At 52.5% G+C, this 19,143-nt stretch overlaps 1 protein-coding gene across 1 annotated transcript in view; it reads left to right on the top strand.

Annotated features, from left to right (window-relative positions):
• LOC105492011 (insulin like growth factor 2 receptor) overlaps positions 1-19,143 on the top strand; it is a 135,079-nt gene that overhangs the window by 96,427 nt on the left and 19,509 nt on the right. The window contains exons 30-41 of the mRNA XM_071096247.1: positions 1,117-1,253; positions 4,811-5,001; positions 7,564-7,690; positions 8,415-8,534; positions 8,866-9,122; positions 9,407-9,625; positions 11,502-11,651; positions 13,712-13,873; positions 15,085-15,292; positions 15,644-15,790; positions 17,066-17,300; positions 18,098-18,234. Of these exons, the coding sequence (XP_070952348.1) occupies positions 1,117-1,253; positions 4,811-5,001; positions 7,564-7,690; positions 8,415-8,534; positions 8,866-9,122; positions 9,407-9,625; positions 11,502-11,651; positions 13,712-13,873; positions 15,085-15,292; positions 15,644-15,790; positions 17,066-17,300; positions 18,098-18,234 (2,090 nt within the window). The remainder of the gene's footprint in view (positions 1-1,116; positions 1,254-4,810; positions 5,002-7,563; positions 7,691-8,414; positions 8,535-8,865; positions 9,123-9,406; positions 9,626-11,501; positions 11,652-13,711; positions 13,874-15,084; positions 15,293-15,643; positions 15,791-17,065; positions 17,301-18,097; positions 18,235-19,143) is intronic.

The following is a 19,143-nucleotide window of genomic DNA, read 5'->3' as shown; positions in this document are numbered from 1 at the left end:
GACCTCCGTGTTACCTCTAACCTCGCTTTCCCTCTGTTCCAGCCACTCGGGGCTTCTGCCTTTCTCAGGTCGCGCCAGGCTTATGTGCCTCGGGCCCTTTGCTCGTGCTGCTGTCTGCCCGGGATGCTCTTTACTGGGTGCCGGGATGGTAGTGATTCCATTTAACTCGGAGTCTATTCACAGGTCCTCTGCTCGGTCACGCCTTCTCTAAAATTTCAACAGCTGCTTTCCTCTGCCCCACAAATTTCATATCCCCCTCCTCTGCCTTTTCTTCTTCAGGTCCTAATTCCATCAAATACACTATGTATTTTTAAAAGTCTACCTTGTTCACGGTCATTTTCTTCCACAGGTAATTTTTGTAAATTTTGTAAGACTGATGATGTTTATCTGTTTTATTCAACACAGTACCCCCAGTTTAGCGCACAGCTTTTGAATGAATGGCCAGTTTTCATTCCCGTCTGAAGCACTGAGAGCTGCCGCTGAGGTGGCACCTGTAGCTGCTCCCGTCCCTGCTCCGTGTTGGCAGAGTGTGTGTCTCGCTCACTGTCAGTACTGCGCCTGGCATGGGCTTGGTTCCCAGTTAATGTCTGTATTTGGGATTTGTGTAGTTAGTGAACCTTTAGCCTGTGCAGACAGGTCAGCAAGCCCATTTTAATTTTAGGAACTGCCAGCGGCCTTGGTTTTAAACAACAAGTGGCTTGCGGCCGCCCCGGGCATGACCCCCGCTGTGTGTGCTCCGAGCATCTTGGCTGCTCGCCTTTGTCACCAGCGAGTTCCACTTCTCAGTGGCCTGAGCACAGACAACACGCACTTTGCAGACTTGGGTTTTTCTGTTAAAATAAAATTTTTTTTTTTAAGTGAGCCTAATAGTTTCCTGAACTAGTATGTTCAGGAAAGTTATGTTGTTGCTGATTCTGATGGGGTGTGTGTGTGTGTGTGTGTGAGAGAGAGAGAGAGAGAGAGAGAGAGAGAGAGAGAGAGAGAGAGAGAAGTCGGGTCTAAAGTTCTGTCAGGCTTAGACTATGCCTGAATACTTGAACCTTTCTAGACAGAGTGCCCGGTGTTTAACTAGAATACGACCAAGCCTCACTAACTGCAGGGTTGTCTTCTTTTCAGAGATGGAACTGGCAACTCCTTCGACCTCTCGTCCCTGTCAAGGTACAGTGAGAACTGGGAAGCCATCACTGCGACGGGAGACCCGGAGCACTACCTCATCAATGTCTGCAAGTCTCTGGCCCCGCATGGCGGCACTGGTGAGAGAGGGCCTCCTCGTGGGTGGTGCTTGTAGTGAGTGTATCGAAGGCCGGCACTGGTGAGAGAGGGCCTCCTCGTGGGTGGTGGTTGTAGTGAGTATATTGAAGGCCGGCACTGGTGAGAGAGGGCCTCCTCGTGGGTGGTGGTTGTAGTGAGTGTATCGAAGGCCGGCACTGGTGAGAGAGGGCCTCCTCGTGGATGGTGGTTGTAGTGAGTGTATCGAAGGCCGGCACTGGTGAGAGAGGGTCTCCTCGTGGGTGGTGCTTGTAGTGAGTATATTGAAGGCCGGCACTGGTGAGAGAGGGTCTCCTCGTGGGTGGTGGTTGTAGTGAGTGTATCGAAGGCCGGCACTGGTGAGAGAGGGCCTCCTTGTGGTGGTGCTTGTAGTGAGTATATTGAAGGCCGGCACTGGTGAGAGAGGGCCTCCTCGTGGGTGGTGGTTGTAGTGAGTGTATCGAAGGCCGGCACTGGTGAGAGAGGGCCTCCTCGTGGATGGTGGTTGTAGTGAGTGTATCGAAGGCCGGCACTGGTGAGAGAGGGCCTCCTCGTGGGTGGTGGTTGTAGTGAGTGTATCGAAGGCCGGCACTGGTGAGAGAGGGCCTCCTCGTGGGTGGTGATTACAGTGAGTGTATCGAAGGCTGGCACTGGTGAGAGAGGGCCTCCTCGTGGGTGGTGGTTGTAGTGAGTGTATCGAAGGCCGGCACTGGTGAGAGAGGGCCTCCTCGTGGATGGTGGTTGTAGTGAGTGTATCGAAGGCCGGCACTGGTGAGAGAGGGCCTCCTCGTGGATGGTGGTTGTAGTGAGTGTATCGAAGGCCGGCACTGGTGAGAGAGGGTCTCCTCATGGGTGGTGCTTGTAGTGAGTATATTGAAGGCCGGCACTGGTGAGAGAGGGTCTCCTCGTGGGTGGTGGTTGTAGTGAGTGTATCGAAGGCCGGCACTGGTGAGAGAGGGTCTCCTCGTGGGTGGTGGTTGTAGTGAGTGTATCGAAGGCCGGCACTGGTGAGAGAGGGCCTCCTTGTGGTGGTGCTTGTAGTGAGTATATTGAAGGCCGGCACTGGTGAGAGAGGGTCTCCTCGTGGATGGTGGTTGTAGTGAGTGTATCGAAGGCCGGCACTGGTGAGAGAGGGTCTCCTCGTGGGTGGTGGTTGTAGTGAGTGTATCGAAGGCCGGCACTGGTGAGAGAGGGCCTCCTCGTGGATGGTGGTTGTAGTGAGTGTATCGAAGGCCGGCACTGGTGAGAGAGGGCCTCCTCGTGGGTGGTGGTTGTAGTGAGTGTATCGAAGGCCGGCACTGGTGAGAGAGGGCCTCCTCGTGGGTGGTGATTACAGTGAGTGTATCGAAGGCCGGCACTGGTGAGAGAGGGCCTCCTCGTGGGTGGTGATTACAGTGAGTGTATCGAAGGCTGGCACTGGTGAGAGAGGGCCTCCTCGTGGGTGGTGGTTGTAGTGAGTGTATCGAAGGCCGGCACTGGTGAGAGAGGGCCTCCTCGTGGGTGGTGATTGCAGTGAGTGTATCGAAGGCCGGCACTGGTGAGAGAGGGCCTCCTCGTGGATGGTGGTTGTAGTGAGTGTATCGAAGGCCGGCACTGGTGAGAGAGGGCCTCCTCGTGGGTGGTGGTTGTAGTGAGTGTATCGAAGGCCGGCACTGGTGAGAGAGGGCCTCCTCGTGGGTGGTGATTGCAGTGAGTGTATCGAAGGCCGGCACTGGTGAGAGAGGGCCTCCTCGTGGGTGGTGGTTGTAGTGAGTGTATCGAAGGCCGGCACTGGTGAGAGAGGGCCTCCTCGTGGGTGGTGGTTGCAGTGAGTGTATCGAAGGCTGGCACTGGTGAGAGAGGGCCTCCTCGTGGGTGGTGGTTGTAGTGAGTGTATCACAGGCTGGCACTGGTGAGAGAGGGCCTCCTCGTGGGTGGTGGTTGTAGTGAGTGTATCGAAGGCCGGCACTGGTGAGAGAGGGCCTCCTCGTGGGTGGTGGTTGTAGTGAGTGTATTGAAGGCCGGCACTGGCGAGAGAGGGCCTCCTCGTGGATGGTGGTTGTAGTGAGTGTATCGAAGGCCGGCACTGGTGAGAGAGGGCCGCCTCGTGGGTGGTGGTTGTAGTGAGTGTATCGAAGGCTGTCACTGGCAAGAGAGGGCCTCTTCATGGGGTGGTGGCTTGTCATGAGTTTATCGGGGAAAATCAAGTAGGATGGGGATTCTTTGGAGGCACTTTACTCTCTGCAGCATGGACATGGTTTGGCCAAGAAGCAGCAGGACGAAGAATGATTTAAGGGTCTTAACAATTGATCCCTAGTATGGCCCAGCATAAATCAGTGCTGAGGACTGCTGGGAACATGATAACCCTTTCTGAACATGAGGAGACGGAGGTATAATAGATAGAAGTAATAACCATGGTGAGGAATCCTTCTTAGCAGGTAGGAGATGGGGGGTGTGATGTGGAGGTCCTGGTGTATGCCTGTGTTACGCTGAGAGTTGTATAGTCAGTCCTTTTGTGATGCAGGGACAGCTCACCCAAACCTGCAGTGCTTGGCTGAGACTGGATGTCAGCTGTACATGGGAAACCAAGGGCACCTCTAGGGATCTTGGTACCACTCATGGCCCCTTGGAATCCTGAAGATGAAAGTCATCCCATGTTCGTGGCATTTCATACAGCCCTGCCTGCATCTTGGGTGGCTCACCTCAAAGGGGGTGTGGTTATTTTTTTGGTTTTTTTTTTTGAGACAGAGTCTCACTCTGTCGCCCAGGCTGGAGTGCAGTGGCGCGATCCCGGCTCACTGAAAGCTCCGCCTCCCAGGTTCACGCCATTCTCCTGCCTCAGCCTCCTGAGTGGCTGGGACTACAGGCACCCGCCACTGCGCCCGGCTAATTTTTTGTATTTTTAGTAGAGACGGGGTTTCACCGTGGTAGCCAGGATGGTCTCGATCTCCTGACCTCGTGATCCGCCCGCCTCGGCCTCCCAAAGTGCTGGGATTACAGACGTGAGCCACTGCGCCCGGCCGGGTGTGGCTATTTTTAGCTGCAGCAGGTGGTTCCATCCTCTGCGTGGTTTGAGGCTGTGGTTCCGCTTCCCCTTGCTGTGTTGTGCCGTGCAGACTTCGACACAGGGGCTCTACCCCTGTGGCGTGGGACTAGTTCTTCACCCAGGGCACATGGCACAGGCATTTTAGGGACTGGGAAACAGGCAGAATTCTTGGTCTCTTCTTGAATAAAGAAGGTGCCTGGATGTAGGCCATTTAAAATGTTCCTCTGGCTTAATTTGGGAATTTGAGCTTCATCCTGTATGGGGTTCAGAAAGAATTTCGGCTGCTACAGCCTAGCTATCCCTCTATACCTCACGCCCACCTGCCCCAGTCCATCTGTGACAGAACAGCATGTAAGTGAGTGAGAAGTAACGTGATGTCATTGTCATCTGACTTATGTGAAAGAAATAGGTATTTTGGAGTGACTCTTAGAAAGTGTATGAAGTTCTGCAGCATGTGTGACATTTCTTGCCCGATGAAGTTCTGTTCTAGCCTGGGGAGTCACGAAAGGCAACCCTTTCTTGTGTCTGGTGTCGCAGAGCCATGCCCTCCAGAAGCAGCCGCGTGCCTGCTGGGTAGCTCCAAGCCCGTGAACCTCGGCAGGGTAAGGGACGGACCTCAGTGGAGAGATGGCGTAATTGTCCTGAAATACGTCGATGGCGACTTATGTCCAGACGGGATTCGGAAAAAGTCAACCACCATCCGATTCACCTGCAACGAGAACCAGGTGGTAAGGGACTGTTCCTGCGCCTTCTGCTGTTGCAGCTTTGGGATTTGGGCCCCTGTGCAGGGCGGTGAGCCCCACGTCCTCATCTGCCTTGGGACGTGAGTTCTAGAGCCTGGGATGATGCCCCCTTACCAGAGGCTGGGGAAACAGCGTGGCTGCGGCCTGCAGTCTGGGGAACCCTCATGCTGTCTGGCTCCTTAGAAGCTTGCCTGGCAGTTCCTGACTCAGAATTGGTTCTCTTCAGAGTTGGACTCAGACCCCGCGAAGGCTGTGGGGGAGACTGTTGTTTGACTACATGCCCTTTGTCTTCACGGCGGCAGGTTGGGAAGCACGAGAAGGTTGGTTGGGCCCAGGTCACAGGTAGCGCTGCCACTTCCCAGCCGCGTAACTTGGTTAATTACTCAGGTAGTGTGCACTGCTCCCTCATTCATAACATGAGGTATACTTGTCTTGCCCGTTGCGGGGTTTCGAGAGAAGAGGTAGGAAGTGCCAGGTGTCATTTCTGACACACGGGAGGTGCACAGTCAGTGAGCATGAGTGCCTGTGATCAGTTCTTCCCTTGTTTGGCATGCACGTCAGCAGGTGTCGACGGCACGCTGGTTTCTCTGTGTGATTGTGGTGAGCCCCAGTGCTAGCGTGCACGACAAGCTTGGTGGCCAAGTTGGGCATTAACTTGGGCAGGACCAGCCCGCTGGGTGTCAGGGTGGCTCGTCCCATGCTCTCCAGGGTGGGCAGCAGTAGTAGAGGAGCTTGGGATGGGAGTGCTCCAGGAGCTTCAGGCCTGCCCTCTTGCCTGGAGCGGCAGGGAAGTTTCCTCCTGGAAAGATTGTGCAGAGGCTTAGCCCAGACTCATGAGCTGCTGGGGTCCCTGAGCATTCTCCTCTCTGATCTGAGAGGCTCAAAGCCGAGGACAAAAGGGCTGCCCCACGTGTAGGGGACAAAGGTGAGAGGTTATATGGGGCCCCTGTGCCCAGGGCCCAGAAGGCTGGGAGGGAAGGGTGAGGGTGGTGTGTGAGGTTCCCCATGTCCAGATCCCAGGAGGCTGGGAGGGAAGGTTGGGGGGTGTGTGGGGGCCCTGTGCCCAGGACCTAGGAGGCTGGGAGGGAAGGTTGGGGGGTGTGTGGGGGCCCCTGTGCCCAGGACCCAGGAGGCTGGGAGGGAAGGATGAGGGTGGTGTGTCGTGTCCCCTGTGCCTAGGATCCAGGAGGCTGGGAGGGAAGGATGAGGGTGGTGTGTCGTGTCCCCTGTGCCTAGGATCCAGGAGGCTGGGAGGGAAGGATGAGGGTGGTGTGTCGTGTCCCCTGTGCCTAGGATCCAGGAGGCTGGGAGGGAAGGATGAGGGTGGTATGTGGGGGCCCTGTGCCCAGGACCCAGGAGGCTGGGAGGGAAGGTTGGGGGTTGTGTGGGGGCCCTGTGCCCAGGACCCAGGAGGCTGGGAGGGAAGGTTGGGGGGTGTGTGAGGGCCCTGTGCCCAGGACCCAGGAGGCTGGGAGGGAAGGTTGGGGGGTGTGTGGGGGCCCTGTGCCCAGGACCCAGGAGGCTGGGAGGGAAGGTTGGGGGGTGTGTGGGGGCCCTGTGCCCAGGACCCAGGAGGCTGAGAGGGAAGGATGAGGGTGGTATGTGGGGGCCCCTGTGCCCAGAACCCAGGAGGCTGGGAGGGTAGGGTGGGGGGTGTGTGGGGGCCCTGTGCCCAGGACCCAGGAGGCTGGGAGGGTAGGGTAGGGGGGTGGGGGTCCCTGTGTCCAGGATCCAGGAGGCTGGGAGGGAAGGGTTAGGGGTGTGTGGGCCCCCCGTGCCCAGGATCCAGGAGGCTGGGAGGGAAGGATGAGGGTGGTATGTGGGGGCCCCTGTGCCCAGGATCCAGGAGGCTGGGAGGGAAGGATGAGGGTGGTATGTGGGGGCCCCTGTGCCCAGGATCCAGGTGGCTGGGAGGGAAGGGTGAAGGGTATGTGGAGGCCCCTGTGCCAGGGCCTGGGAGGCTGGACTGCAGTGTGGCTTATCAGGGTGCCCAGCAGGAATCATGGGGTTTACCTGGGAAGGAAGGTGCTGCTGGACTCATCAGGCCAGCTCTGCAGTGGACATGAAGTGTTTTGGGATGAGCAGCGTAAGCCTTGGCTGGGGCCAGTGGGAGGATGCGTAGAATCGGCTAGTTCTCTTGGTGGATCTTTTTGTTTTGACTGTGATAATGGATTTTACCTGATTTGGTTTTTAGAATTTTATCAGTGATTGCCACATTTGTGTCTCCCGGTAGCCCTTCCAGCATTCTTTGCACGCCTGTCCCCAACCCCTGTCCTGTTCCTCAGCCTGAGGGACCTTCCTGGTCCCCTAAGTGGGTTGCTGTCTATGGGTGTTTCACTTACCTGCAGGGGAAGCCCATGATGGCAGCTCAGGACACATTCTGACCCTTTGCTTTTCCCAGTCTGCACCTCATCCCACAGGCACATGGAGACAGAAATGTCACATGCTGTGGAGTTTTTCAGAGAAGCTTCCACTTGTAAGTTGAAATCATGATAGACGTGGAATTTTTGCGTGATCCCTTCAGGACCTGTCTGTGCTTTGTTGTAGAACTCCAGGCCCATGTTCATCAGCGCCGTGGAGGACTGTGAGTACACCTTCGCCTGGCCCACGGCCACAGCCTGTCCTGTGCAGAACAACGAGCATGACGACTGCCAGGTCACCAACCCAAGCACAGGTGAGAGGTGCCAGTCGCTAACCCCAGCGCAGGTGAGAGACTGTGCCCTCACCAAACCCAGCTCATCAGGGGGGAGACCTAAGGAGAAGCTGTGGGCAGCAGGTGCCCTGGGCAGAGGTGTCGTGGTGTGTAGGTGTGTTTGGCCTTTCTCCGGATGGGCCGCTGTGTGTTCTCCTGGCTCTCCTTCAGTGGAGGAGAGAATGTTCCCTCAGAGAATCCATCTCCCCTGTCGCTCTCCTGGTGTGAGAGGTGCTCCTGGCTGGGGTTACTGACTGTGTCAGCCCAGCAGCTCTAGGCTCACCAGGGCAGGCTAGAGCTGGCCCCTGGCTGGCTTTCAGCGTCAGCGTAGTGGATTGCCGGGAGTCTCCCACCTGCCCTTGTGCTGGGCACCCAGAAAGGCATAGGCACAGTCCATTGGCAGCAAGAGGTGCGCTGGCAGCCTCTCCCCATGCCCACGGGAATCTTAGTGGCTGCTGTGGTATGGCCCAGCAGAGGGTGCTGTGAGCCACGATCTTTTCAGCTAAAGATGGGACATCTCATGGATCACGGGACTGACAGTCTCATGATACAGCCTGGCTGTTGGTGGAGGATTTAGGACAGGGGTCGTGGTGAGAAGTCAGAAGTCCCAATGCTGGCATAATCTGCACATGAGCTCGCCAGTGATGAGCCTCCCAAATCTAAGCTCCCTGAAGTCACTGTGTCCCCATCTTCTTCCACCCTTCAGGACACCTGTTTGATCTGACCTCCTTAAGTGGAAGGGCGGGATTCACAGCTGCTTACAGCGAGAAGGGGCTGGTCTACATGAGCATCTGTGGGGAGAATGAAAACTGCCCTCCTGGCGTGGGTGAGTGCTGTGTTCTCTCTCGTGTGCTGTCTGACTCTCCTGTCCTCCGGGGTTGTCCTCGGCCTCTTTGCATGCGGACGGCAAAAAGGATGAGCAGAGCCAGGAAGCTGAGACGCTTCCGTCTCCTGCAGCAGTCAGCCCATGTGGGGGACACATGGCCGTGTGACGGAATGAACATTCAATGTAAAACAATGGTTAAAGCCAGATTGGACACTTGAAGTTACAAGTGCTGGCTATGAAATTGATGGTCCTGATTTGCAGAAAGTTCTCATCAGAAAATTGGCCATTGAGTCTGTGATTGTATTTTCTCCGCCTTTCCCTCGTGGTGCAGGGGCCTGCTTTGGACAGACCAGGATCAGCGTGGGCAAGGCCAGCAAGAGGCTGAGATATGTGGACCAGGTCCTGCAGCTGGTGTACAAGGACGGGTCCCCTTGTCCCTCCAAATCCGGCCTGAGCTATAAGAGCGTGATCAGTTTCGTGTGCAGGCCTGAGGCCGGGCCAACCAATAGGCCCATGCTTATCTCCCTGGACAAGCAGACGTGCACTCTCTTCTTCTCCTGGCACACGCCACTGGCCTGCGAGCAAGCGGTGAGTTTTCAAATGGGCACGGGAGAAGTGCATGTCCAGTGCCCAGCTGCACCCAGGCCCTTTCATGAGCTTCATTTGCCCACTAATAGATGCCCAGCTGACCTGTGCACTCCTGATCGCCCCAGTAATAAAGTTGACTGGAAGTGCCCAGTGCTATGTAATGAAGCATTTTGATACCTTTCTTTTTTTGTCGTTGTTATTCAGCTTTTAAATTCGTATGGGTGACCTAGTGGTGGTTAGGAAAATTTTTTTGTAGACTCAAAGCAGTCTTTCCTACTTAACAGACGGAATGTTCCGTGAGGAATGGAAGCTCTATTGTTGACTTGTCTCCTCTCATTCATCGCACGGGTGGTTATGAGGCTTATGATGAGAGTGAGGATGACGCCTCCGATACCAACCCGGATTTCTACATCAATATTTGTCAGCCACTAAATCCCATGCACGGAGTGCCTTGTCCTGCTGGAGCCGCTGTGTGCAAAGTTCCTATTGATGGTCCCCCCATAGTAAGTACGACAAATCCAAGGGTGGAGATAATTTTTGCGAGAGTTTTAGTGATAACCTTTGCATTGTTTCTTGCCTTAAGTGGAGGGTTGCTCAAGCATAAAAAAATGGAGAAAGTAAGTGGAACTATGTGTGTTCTGGGTCCACTACAGGAAGATTAAAGGTTTGCACGTTGAACTATCAGCTGATGATGGTAGCCAGTCGTTGAGCATGGGAGATAACATGAATATGTGTATAGGGACTCTACCTGTCATGAGCGTCAGGGTTGACCCAAATCAAGAAGTTTTTAGGTAAAGTGACAGGAAAGCACATTGGCCTAGCCTGGTTTCTTTGTATGAAATGCCTTGTCTTCTGCAGTTAAAACGCGTGTGAAATGCAAACAGTTTCTTTGGCGAGGAGTTAATAATTAAGGGCAAGAGTACGTTTGCTAATAGCTAAATATTTTGCCTTGAAAGCTTTGGTTTTATGCATTAAAAAATTATTTTGTAGAGATGGGAGTATTGCTATGTCGCCCAGCGAGGCTGGCCTCAGGCTCCTGGCCTTAAGTGATCCTCCTAAAGTGCTGGGATTACAGGCATGAGCCATAGTGCCCAGCTTGCTAGCATGTTTTAATGGAAATTTGGGTCTTTAAAAATTGTCTCCATGAGTTACATTCATATTTTGTCAAATCCTTGGTATGTTTTCATACTTGAATGTGTCTCACAAGTCATCTGTATTTCTATCTGTATCATCTGTTATGCTTTAAGGATGTAAAATATATTGTAAAATACCTGGATGCCCTTTAAAAGATGGACATTATATGTGGCAGTGATACGGGGAGATGTCAGGAGTGTGTAAGGAGATCGGCCACAGTGTGAATTAGCACAGCTCCAGCTCTGTGTGAGACAGAGGCCTGGACAAGCTGAGTCTCCCCAGGAAGCTCTTTGGTAGTGTCCTTTCTGACAGTGCAGACCGGGGATCCTCGATCGGGAATCATTTCCTCAGGGGTCCGATCTGCCTGGCCACCGGCTGTCAAATGTTAAAAGGTGTAGAAAGTTCTTTGACTGGAGAAGGTGTGGTGCCACGTGGTCTGAACATGCCCCACAGTGGTGAATGAAGAGCATTGTAGCTGAGAACAAAATCATGGGGAGGCTGCTTACACACACACCCACGTGCGCACACGCGCACGGATACACACGTTCATCACATCCACCATTCCTGGCCATTCGCCTTTATTTACTTTTTAAAAATAAAAAAAAGGCTTTTTTTCTCATAATACTCAGACTGGTCTTTCGTTTATTTGCTTATTCACTCGAAAATATCTGTTGGGCAGCCACTGTGTTGCCAGGTGCTGTGCTAAGCAATGAAAATGAACAGTGAACACCACCTGTCCTCTCTCCCAAGGGCATAGCCAATGGGTACTGCTGGGCCACGTCAGTGGGCAGTCCCAGAGCAGCACTGGGCAGTGAGGGTGGCAGCTCAGCATGGAGGTTCTGGCCTTCCCCTGCCAGGCGGTGGGAGGACTGTGTAGCATCCTTGGAGGTTTTTCAGGTTCCGACCTTCCCTCAGCAGGTGATGGGAGGACTCTGTAGTATCCTTGATGTGACTGGAGAGAGAGATTCCTATTGCTTAGGATCTCTGAAAATTGAAGATACCTATCAATAGAACCAACTTTAGAACTAACCTTAGAATCAAAACGATAACCACTGACATAAGGAGGTTACATAGCATCTGTCAAACCTTCTAACTGGAGTTGGTATAAACCCAGTTTCTTTAGATGCTGCTCATTCTCAGAACCTGTGAGGCCTGGTTTTTGCAATTCTGTATCAGTTCTTAATTCCACTCTCCTAGGGAACGGCTAATTTCCTAAAATACTCTTTGCCCTTGCTCTTTGTTTAGGATATCGGCCGGGTCGCAGGACCACCAATACTCAATCCGGTAGCGAATGAGATTTACTTGAATTTTGAAAGCAGTACTCCTTGCTTAGCGGACAAGCATTTCAACTACACCTCGCTCATCGCGTTTCACTGTAAGAGAGGCGTGAGCATGGTAAGTGTGGGCCTGTGATGATCTAGATGCTTAACTGGATTAGTGAGCCAAGGCTAGACAACCAGAAAGTGCATATCAGGTCCAAGGATACTCTTATTCAAAATGACTGCCTTGGATAAGAAGGTACACTAGTAGTGTGTCTGAATAATTTAAACCACTAATTGAAGGCTGAGTGAGCTCCCTGCAGTTAATAGCATATGGAAGCTTGCTATAATTTAAAAACATAGAACACAAGTATAGAAATGACATTCAGCTTTGACTGCTGATGCATAAAAGTGTCGTAACTTTTGTTTTTATTTTAACAATTACTGATTTTATTCTAACTGGGAAGTCAGAAAGACATTTGGGCAGCTGTAGTCTTTCAGGACATAGCCCAGAAGTTCACAAGTAACAAAAGACCCCTGGAATTAGAATAACTACAACAAAGTGGCACCTTTTACTTATAAGGAGGTATTGACTTCCATTTTATGTGCATTAAAAAAAGAATACCAGCTTCCATTATAATGAGTTGCACAGGGGAACAGCTCTTTGCCCCAGGAACAGAGCGCCGCAGCCTCTCATCCGCGCTTCTGAAATCTGTGAAGCTCTGAAAACTTGGGGCTCCTTTGACATGAATGGACTGAGGCTATTTGTGGTGTGGGTTTGTCCCACCTAATGTGGATATTGATACGTCTAGCTACAGAAGTATTAATATGCTTGATCACAGGCTCTGGGGGTGTGAGAATTGCCTCTTAAAATCCTAATAAAGATGATGGATTCCAAGGCTCATATGACCCCTAGGAGTTCAGTTGATGGATTAGGATCTGTTGGGTGTCTTGTAATTCTGATAAAGATATCCTAATGATGTTTGGGCCTGGAGCAGGTTTGTAAAGGGACTGTTAGACATGGGTGTGCTGACAGTGACAGAAAGTGACCTGGCAGCCGTCTGGCCAGTAGGAGAGACAGTATTTGAGAAGGAGAAGAAAACAGTCCTGCTGTTTGGGTCTACTCAGAACACCTCAGAGCCCTTGGATGTGTCCCTGTTCATGAATCTTAGAGTGTAATGACAGTCCTAGTTAGTAAGGAAAGGCAGAGCTGTATTCAGTCCACTCATTTCATCTGTTTATAAGCGTATCTGCATATTTGTATAGGGGTGTCTGTATGCCTCTGCAGATGCACACAGCATGGGGCAACGTGGACTTTGCCTTGAGGGGGGCTTTAAGTTCTTCATTCTTTAAAGGACAGTCTTCACTTCTAAGACCCACCTCATCATGAGTGATGCTCTGTTATCTCACACCACCAGCTAAAGAGTGTGGAACTATGCCTTGCTTTGACACTGCTGCCAACTTGACAAATCAAATTAGCTAATGTGATTTTAGTTAATTCTCAGCAGCCGCACATTGAGAGTGATTAGTGTTTAATTGATTTTAGAAATGAGGCATCTTATGCTGAATGTGTCTTCTGGTGTCCCAGAAAGATTTTTAGAAGATTTTTCCTCCCCAGCAGTTTTCATTTTCAATGGAAGTACTTTTACCACTGAATCATAGGGAAAAAGATGCTTAACATTAATTACAAACGGAATTCCTGAGAGCTGCCTCATCTTTTTTTTGTTGCTGTTGAATGAGGGAGGGAATAAATAAAGTGATTCAAGAATACTTGGCCTATGGAATATCTGGCCACGTGGCATCTTGCCCCTTGAATAAATGTCTCCCGTGTGTAGAGACAGTGGATTGGAGCACTTGCGAGGCAGAGTGTCAGTTTCACAGACCTCTCTCGTGACATTTAAGTCCTCCCCCTTTCTTCCTTTGAACCTGTAGCAGAGAACGTTGAGGCTTTCTCTCTTAAGTAGGAGATGAGACCTGGATTCAGCCAGGGAGCTCCCGGGATATGTGGGGGGCAGGGGCAAGGTGATGTCTGTGCCTTGAAGATGGCATTGGGTCTTTCAGCTGCTGTTGTCCAGCGTCCCTTCTCTCTGAGAGGCCGCTATGGGTTATGCGCAGCCCCTGTAGGGGCGTGGTGTGTCACTGCTATCTATCCCTGTGCCATGGGGTTTTTAAGACCCATGCTCTTCCTGGCGATAGGGAATGCCTAAGCTGTTAAGGACCAGCGAGTGTGACTTTGTGTTCGAATGGGAGACTCCGGTCGTCTGTCCTGATGAAGTGAGGACGGAAGGCTGTGCCCTGACGGATGAGCAGCTCCTCTACAGCTTCAACTTGTCCAGCCTCTCCACGAGCACCTTTAAGGTAATGTGTTCACCCTGGGCGTGCTGGCGCAGGTATACCAGCTGCTGTGAGGCTGCCCGGAGTGTTTTGGATAATGTGGTAGCTGTGAGCTGAGAGGGTGTGTGTGGCCACTGGGCAGCATCTGGGGGCTCTCGTAGGGCATGCCAAGTCTCAGGAAGGTTCCTGGATTGTGTGGCCAACTCAGCACAGCTGACACTTGCGTTGTACCTCATGACTCTGTACTTACGGCTTTTTGAGGATCAGGTAACCTCATGAGGTGGGTAGTGAGGCCCTTTGTATCAGACAGAGAGCAGGTGGGGCAGCCTGGAGACATGAATGTAAGGTATCCACGGGGGCAGGGCCAGCTCTCGGGTGGCTGAAATCTACGGGGATTTAATTCTTCCAACCTGGCTAAAGATGATCAAGGCAGTTGTTTGCTGATTGTGGCAGCTGTGGGTGGAGGGAGGTAGGAGGTGCCTTCGAATTGAGAGGCACTTGGGCATGTGCCTCCATGCCATCCCAGAGCGGCCTATGCTAGGTCTGTGGGCTGTTGGTCTTACTGATGTGGTGTCATAGTCGCTGGTGCCTGGGGGCCCCTAGCTCCCTAAGCCTCGATATCTAGGCGTTACCATGCCAGTGCCTGGACTGGGGTATGGAACCCCAGCACCTGCTGTGGCATAGCAGCTGGTGAGTGATGAGCTTGGAGTTTTGGGCCCAGGTGCCAACACCCTGGCTCCTGTGATGGAGCCCTCTGCCTAGGTACAGGTCCTCCCGACAGGTTTGCAGCAGGTGTGAGCCTTCTGGGCGCTGGGTGGGCCAGGAGAGTCAGGTCCACGCTTCAGCGTGCAGCGTCGGCTCTGCTCATTCACTCACTTGGCCTGCATAACGCCTTATTACACAGGTGAGGGAGGTGGGGTGAGCCTGAGGCTCCCCGCTGGGTCCCTTCCCACTGGGCTGTGACGAGACGACAGCCAGAGCAGTGGCTGGCTGAGGGGGTGGCCGAGGTCCCCGGCAGGAAGCAGGAGGAGCAAGCAAGCTGGGCCTAGGGGTTGGGGGAGGCCTCCCAGGGAAAACCGAGGGCCAAGGCGATTGCGTGGCTCTGATGCACACAGAGGAGTCTCTGCTCTTCTGCATGAACCTGCCTCTGGCACCAGCTGCAGTAATGGTTCTCTCTTCACCTTGAGACCTGGGTGCTGCCACCCTGCTGACGGCCACGCGTGGTGTTTGTCCAGGTGACTCGAGACTCACGCACCTACAGCGTTGGGGTGTGCACCGCTGCGGCCGGGCCAGAACAAGGAGGCTGTAAGGATGGAGGAGTCTGTCTGCTCTCGGGCACCAAGGGGGCATCCTTTGGACGGCTGCAGTCAATGAAACTGGATTACCGGCACCAGGATGAAGCTGTCGTGTTAAGTTATGTGAATGGTGATCGTTGCCCTCCAGGTAAATATTTGCAATGAGGTAAACTTCAAGCTCACAGTAAACTAGAAATTAGACATAGCAGCAGAAAGAAGCTGAGGAGTGGAGCTCCAGGGTCCTGTGAGTGCTGTAACCTTGGGCGTGAATGTGAGCTGTTCCTCTATACACCCCGGTGTGAACCCTGGTGCGTGAATCACACTGTGTTCTCTCAGTTGCCTGGTGAGGTTTGGTGGGTGAATGCCAGTTGTCACATAGGTGCTTTACGATGGGCAGCTTCCTTAGGGACTCCTGCTGCATTCTTAGGTGACGGTGCCTGGTGAGGCACAGCCGCCACACTGGTAATGTGGATTATTCAGATGTTCCTCTTCTTTCTAGAAACTGATGAAGGCATCCCCTGCGTCTTCCCCTTCACATTCAATGGGAAGAGCTACGAGGAGTGTGTCATAGAGAGCAGGGCAAAGCTGTGGTGCAGCACCACTGCGGACTACGACAGAGACCACGAGTGGGGCTTCTGCAGACACTGTGAGTAGGAAGGCTCTGCGTCCCCGCATGGCCTGGGGCCTTGATACTCTCAAGGCTCGATTCACACTGAGACCTTTGTGGATGCGCCAGTCAGTGGCAGGAATTCTCTTGCATAAAATATTTTCTTACTCCGGCCGTTTCCCACAGAGAAACATTTGAATCGCTCTGTGAGATTGCTGGGTAACCGTATCTACAGACCGCAGTAGAGCTGCCCTGAAATGCTGTGCTGGGTGGCTGGCTAGGCCCACGCACTAGCCAGAGGGCCTTGTGTCCGCATACCAGGTTTTAGCCCTGGTGGTTCAAATTATGCCTCAGCAAAATAAATGTCTGCCGTGGGTCTTCAGGATTCTGAAGCTAGTGAGAATTCCAGTAAACCAGGCGACTCATTGATTGACTTTCTGCCATGTGGCAGCCCACGTGTGGAGTGGGGTTTCTTGGTGAGCCACACTCAGCACCTTGCCCCTGTGGTGCTCAGGAAGTTTCATGAGAGGAGCCAACTGCTGTGACTTGTGTCTACGGACTGTGAGATGGAAGAAATGCATGAAAAATTACTAATTTTCATACATGTCCAGGGACCATAATGGGATGTATTAAGGAACCAAATGTGTTAAATTTACAAAGGATTACTATAGCTTTGTTTTGAGGCTTATTTTGACAAAACATTATTCCCTATTTTCTGAATCACGCTTGTGTTTTCAAGTACTTGTAGGTATTGTATTATTATCTTAATTTTTTTTTTTTTTTTGAGATGGAGTTTTGCTTTTGTTGCCCAGGTCAAGTGATTCTCCTGCCTCAGCCTCCCAAGTAGCTGGGATTACAGGCGCCCGCCACCTTGCCCAGCTAATTTTTTTGTATTTTTGGTAGAGATGGGATTTCACCATGTTGGTCAGGCTGGTCTCGAACTGCTGACCTCGTGATCCACCCACCTCAGCCTCCCAGAGTGCTGGGATTACAGGCATGAGCCATTGTGCCCAGCCGTCTTAATTTTTTTGGTGATTAGTAGACTAGTCAAATATTGAACACCCATCTGAGGAATTACCTAGGGCTGTGGGGTTATTAAGAAGTATGATGAAAGGCTGTGCCAAGGAGCTGGATCTGTTTGGAGTCAGGATACACATGAGTGAATCAACATGAGATGTGGCCAGGGCAGCACATGGGGCATTGCCAGATGGCGGATGGAGTCTGCAGGTGCTCCTGAGGCAGCTTGGGGAAGAGGTGCGGGAACGTGCCCTGGTGCAGGCCTTGGTCTGACGTTCTCCCGCCTCTGCTCCCCAGCAAACAGCCACCGGACATCCAGCATCATATTTAAGTGTGATGAAGACGAGGACATTGGGAGGCCACAAGTCTTCAGTGAAGTGCGTGGGTGTGATGTGACATTTGAATGGAAAACGAAAGTTGTTTGCCCTCCAGAGAAGATGGAGTGCAAATTCATCCAGAAACACAAAACCTACGACCTGCGGCTGCTCTCCTCTCTCACCGGGTCCTGGTCCCTGGTCCACGACGGAGTCTCGTGAGTGCCTTCCCATCTGCCCGCAGCACCACACCCTCAGCCGATGAATGTCAGACTGCTTGATGATGGTTGGCTCTTGGGGTTCTAAGGATGGGAATACCACGCCCATGTGAGGCTGATGGCGGTTGAGCTGTGGCTGCTCCTGGAAGCAGCCCGCAGTGTCAGACCTGGCACAGAGGGTGATTCTGAGGTCAGAGTGGGAGCGGGAGCTTTGGTGACCGGAAACGGAGCCTGCGGAACTGGAAGAACCTGGACTCACTGAGTTAGGCCGGGCTCAATTTGCATTTGTGTGTAGCTCAGGTTGTGGGAGGTGTGTCGGCTTTCTTGGGTCTTTGGCAGGAGCTCCTTAGGCTTTACTGGCTGGGGTCAGCCCATGGTCCTGACCACTCTGTGTGGGGAGCGCCCTCTTGCCAGGTGCTCCTGGCAAGGCATCACCGAGGAGCAAGGGCATGGACTCAGAGGGTTTAAGTGGCTCTAAGTAAGGTGGGAAACTTGCCAGGATCCCAGCCCCTGCCTCTCCCAGCCCCAGAGCCCTTCTTTCTGCCACGCCACGCTGTGTTCAGCGTGACCGCAGGTGTGGATATTCCACTCCGGGTGTGCCTGGTTGGGAAGCTCCCTTCTTCAGTGATGACTTCCTTTTGTCCTATTTTTTTAATTGGAAAAGCTACATTCAGTGATGGAATGGAGCCCTTCGTTACAGAACCTTTCTCTGAAAGTAAAGCGAAGAGCCCTCCTGTGTCAAGGGCAGAGACGTCACTTGCTTGCCTGTTTCTTGCCCCTTTGTGTCGTTTTTCTAGGTACTATATAAATCTGTGCCAGAGAATATATAAAGGACCCCTGGGCTGCTCTGAAAGGGCCAGCATTTGCAGAAGGAGCACAACTGGTGACGTCCAGGTCCTGGGACTCGTTCACACGCAGAAGCTGGATGTCATAGGTAAGGCCTGTGGGTCCTGGTCCTTGGTTCAAGGAGCCGCATCTGAACCGGGAAGGTGAGGGTGTTCTCAGGATAGCAAGGAGAGTGAGCATATGCTTTGGTGGAAACCTCCAGTTGTGATTGCCTGTCACTGTCTCACAGGCATTTTGGCTCTCCTGGAACATTAAAATGAGTGCCGTTTTGTATTATGTGAGATTGCAGGTCCCAGTCTGTGTGTTTAGAGGAGTTTGGCTATCTCGGGAAAGTGCGTCTATCCAGGGGGAGGTCTCAGAATGTTCAGCGTTCCTCTGAAGTTTATGTTCTAGCTGTAGATCAAGTGCCTAAACTGACATAGACACACGTGTTTGTTGAGGCAAGCCAGACGATTGCATGAGGACTTGGTGCAGGTAGTTCAGGGCTACATCTTGGTAAACTGTCTTAACAATTTTGAAGATAATAACGATGCTTTTTAATGGGGACTTGATCTTGTAGTTGGTTGGTGAGTGAAAGATGTTTTCTTTCATTATTTAAAGGCGGAAAATAGAGGTTTCTTAGCTTAAGAGCAATTAGGATTTGTTGGAGGGACCAGTAAAGGAAAATATTCACCGTTGCCTCTTAACACTGGAGTGGGGTTTCCTGAGTTGTCCTGATTCAACTATAGGACTACTTCAGATTAGCTTGAGATGTTGAGATGGAGAAAGAGAATTCCGAGAAAACTACTGTCACCCTTGATAAAAGTCATACGCAGACTCTGCAGGTTGGTAGTGGAGGGAGAGCTGCCGTATATACAGGAAGTGGCGCCCAGATCGCCAGCCTGAGACCCGCCTCCCCGGGAGGTTCCTAACCGCTTTGGAGGTCAGTGGTTGCTGTCACTCCCACACTGCCCCAGAGGGGGAAGGAGGGAAGGTAGTGGAGGGCGGCTCTCTCCCC

This window comes from Macaca nemestrina, chromosome 5 (genome assembly GCF_043159975.1).
Source record: "Macaca nemestrina isolate mMacNem1 chromosome 5, mMacNem.hap1, whole genome shotgun sequence".
NCBI classification, from domain to species: domain Eukaryota; kingdom Metazoa; phylum Chordata; class Mammalia; order Primates; family Cercopithecidae; genus Macaca; species Macaca nemestrina.
The sequence above is the reverse complement of the archived record's forward strand: the minus strand, read 5'-3'. Positions and strand labels throughout refer to the sequence as shown.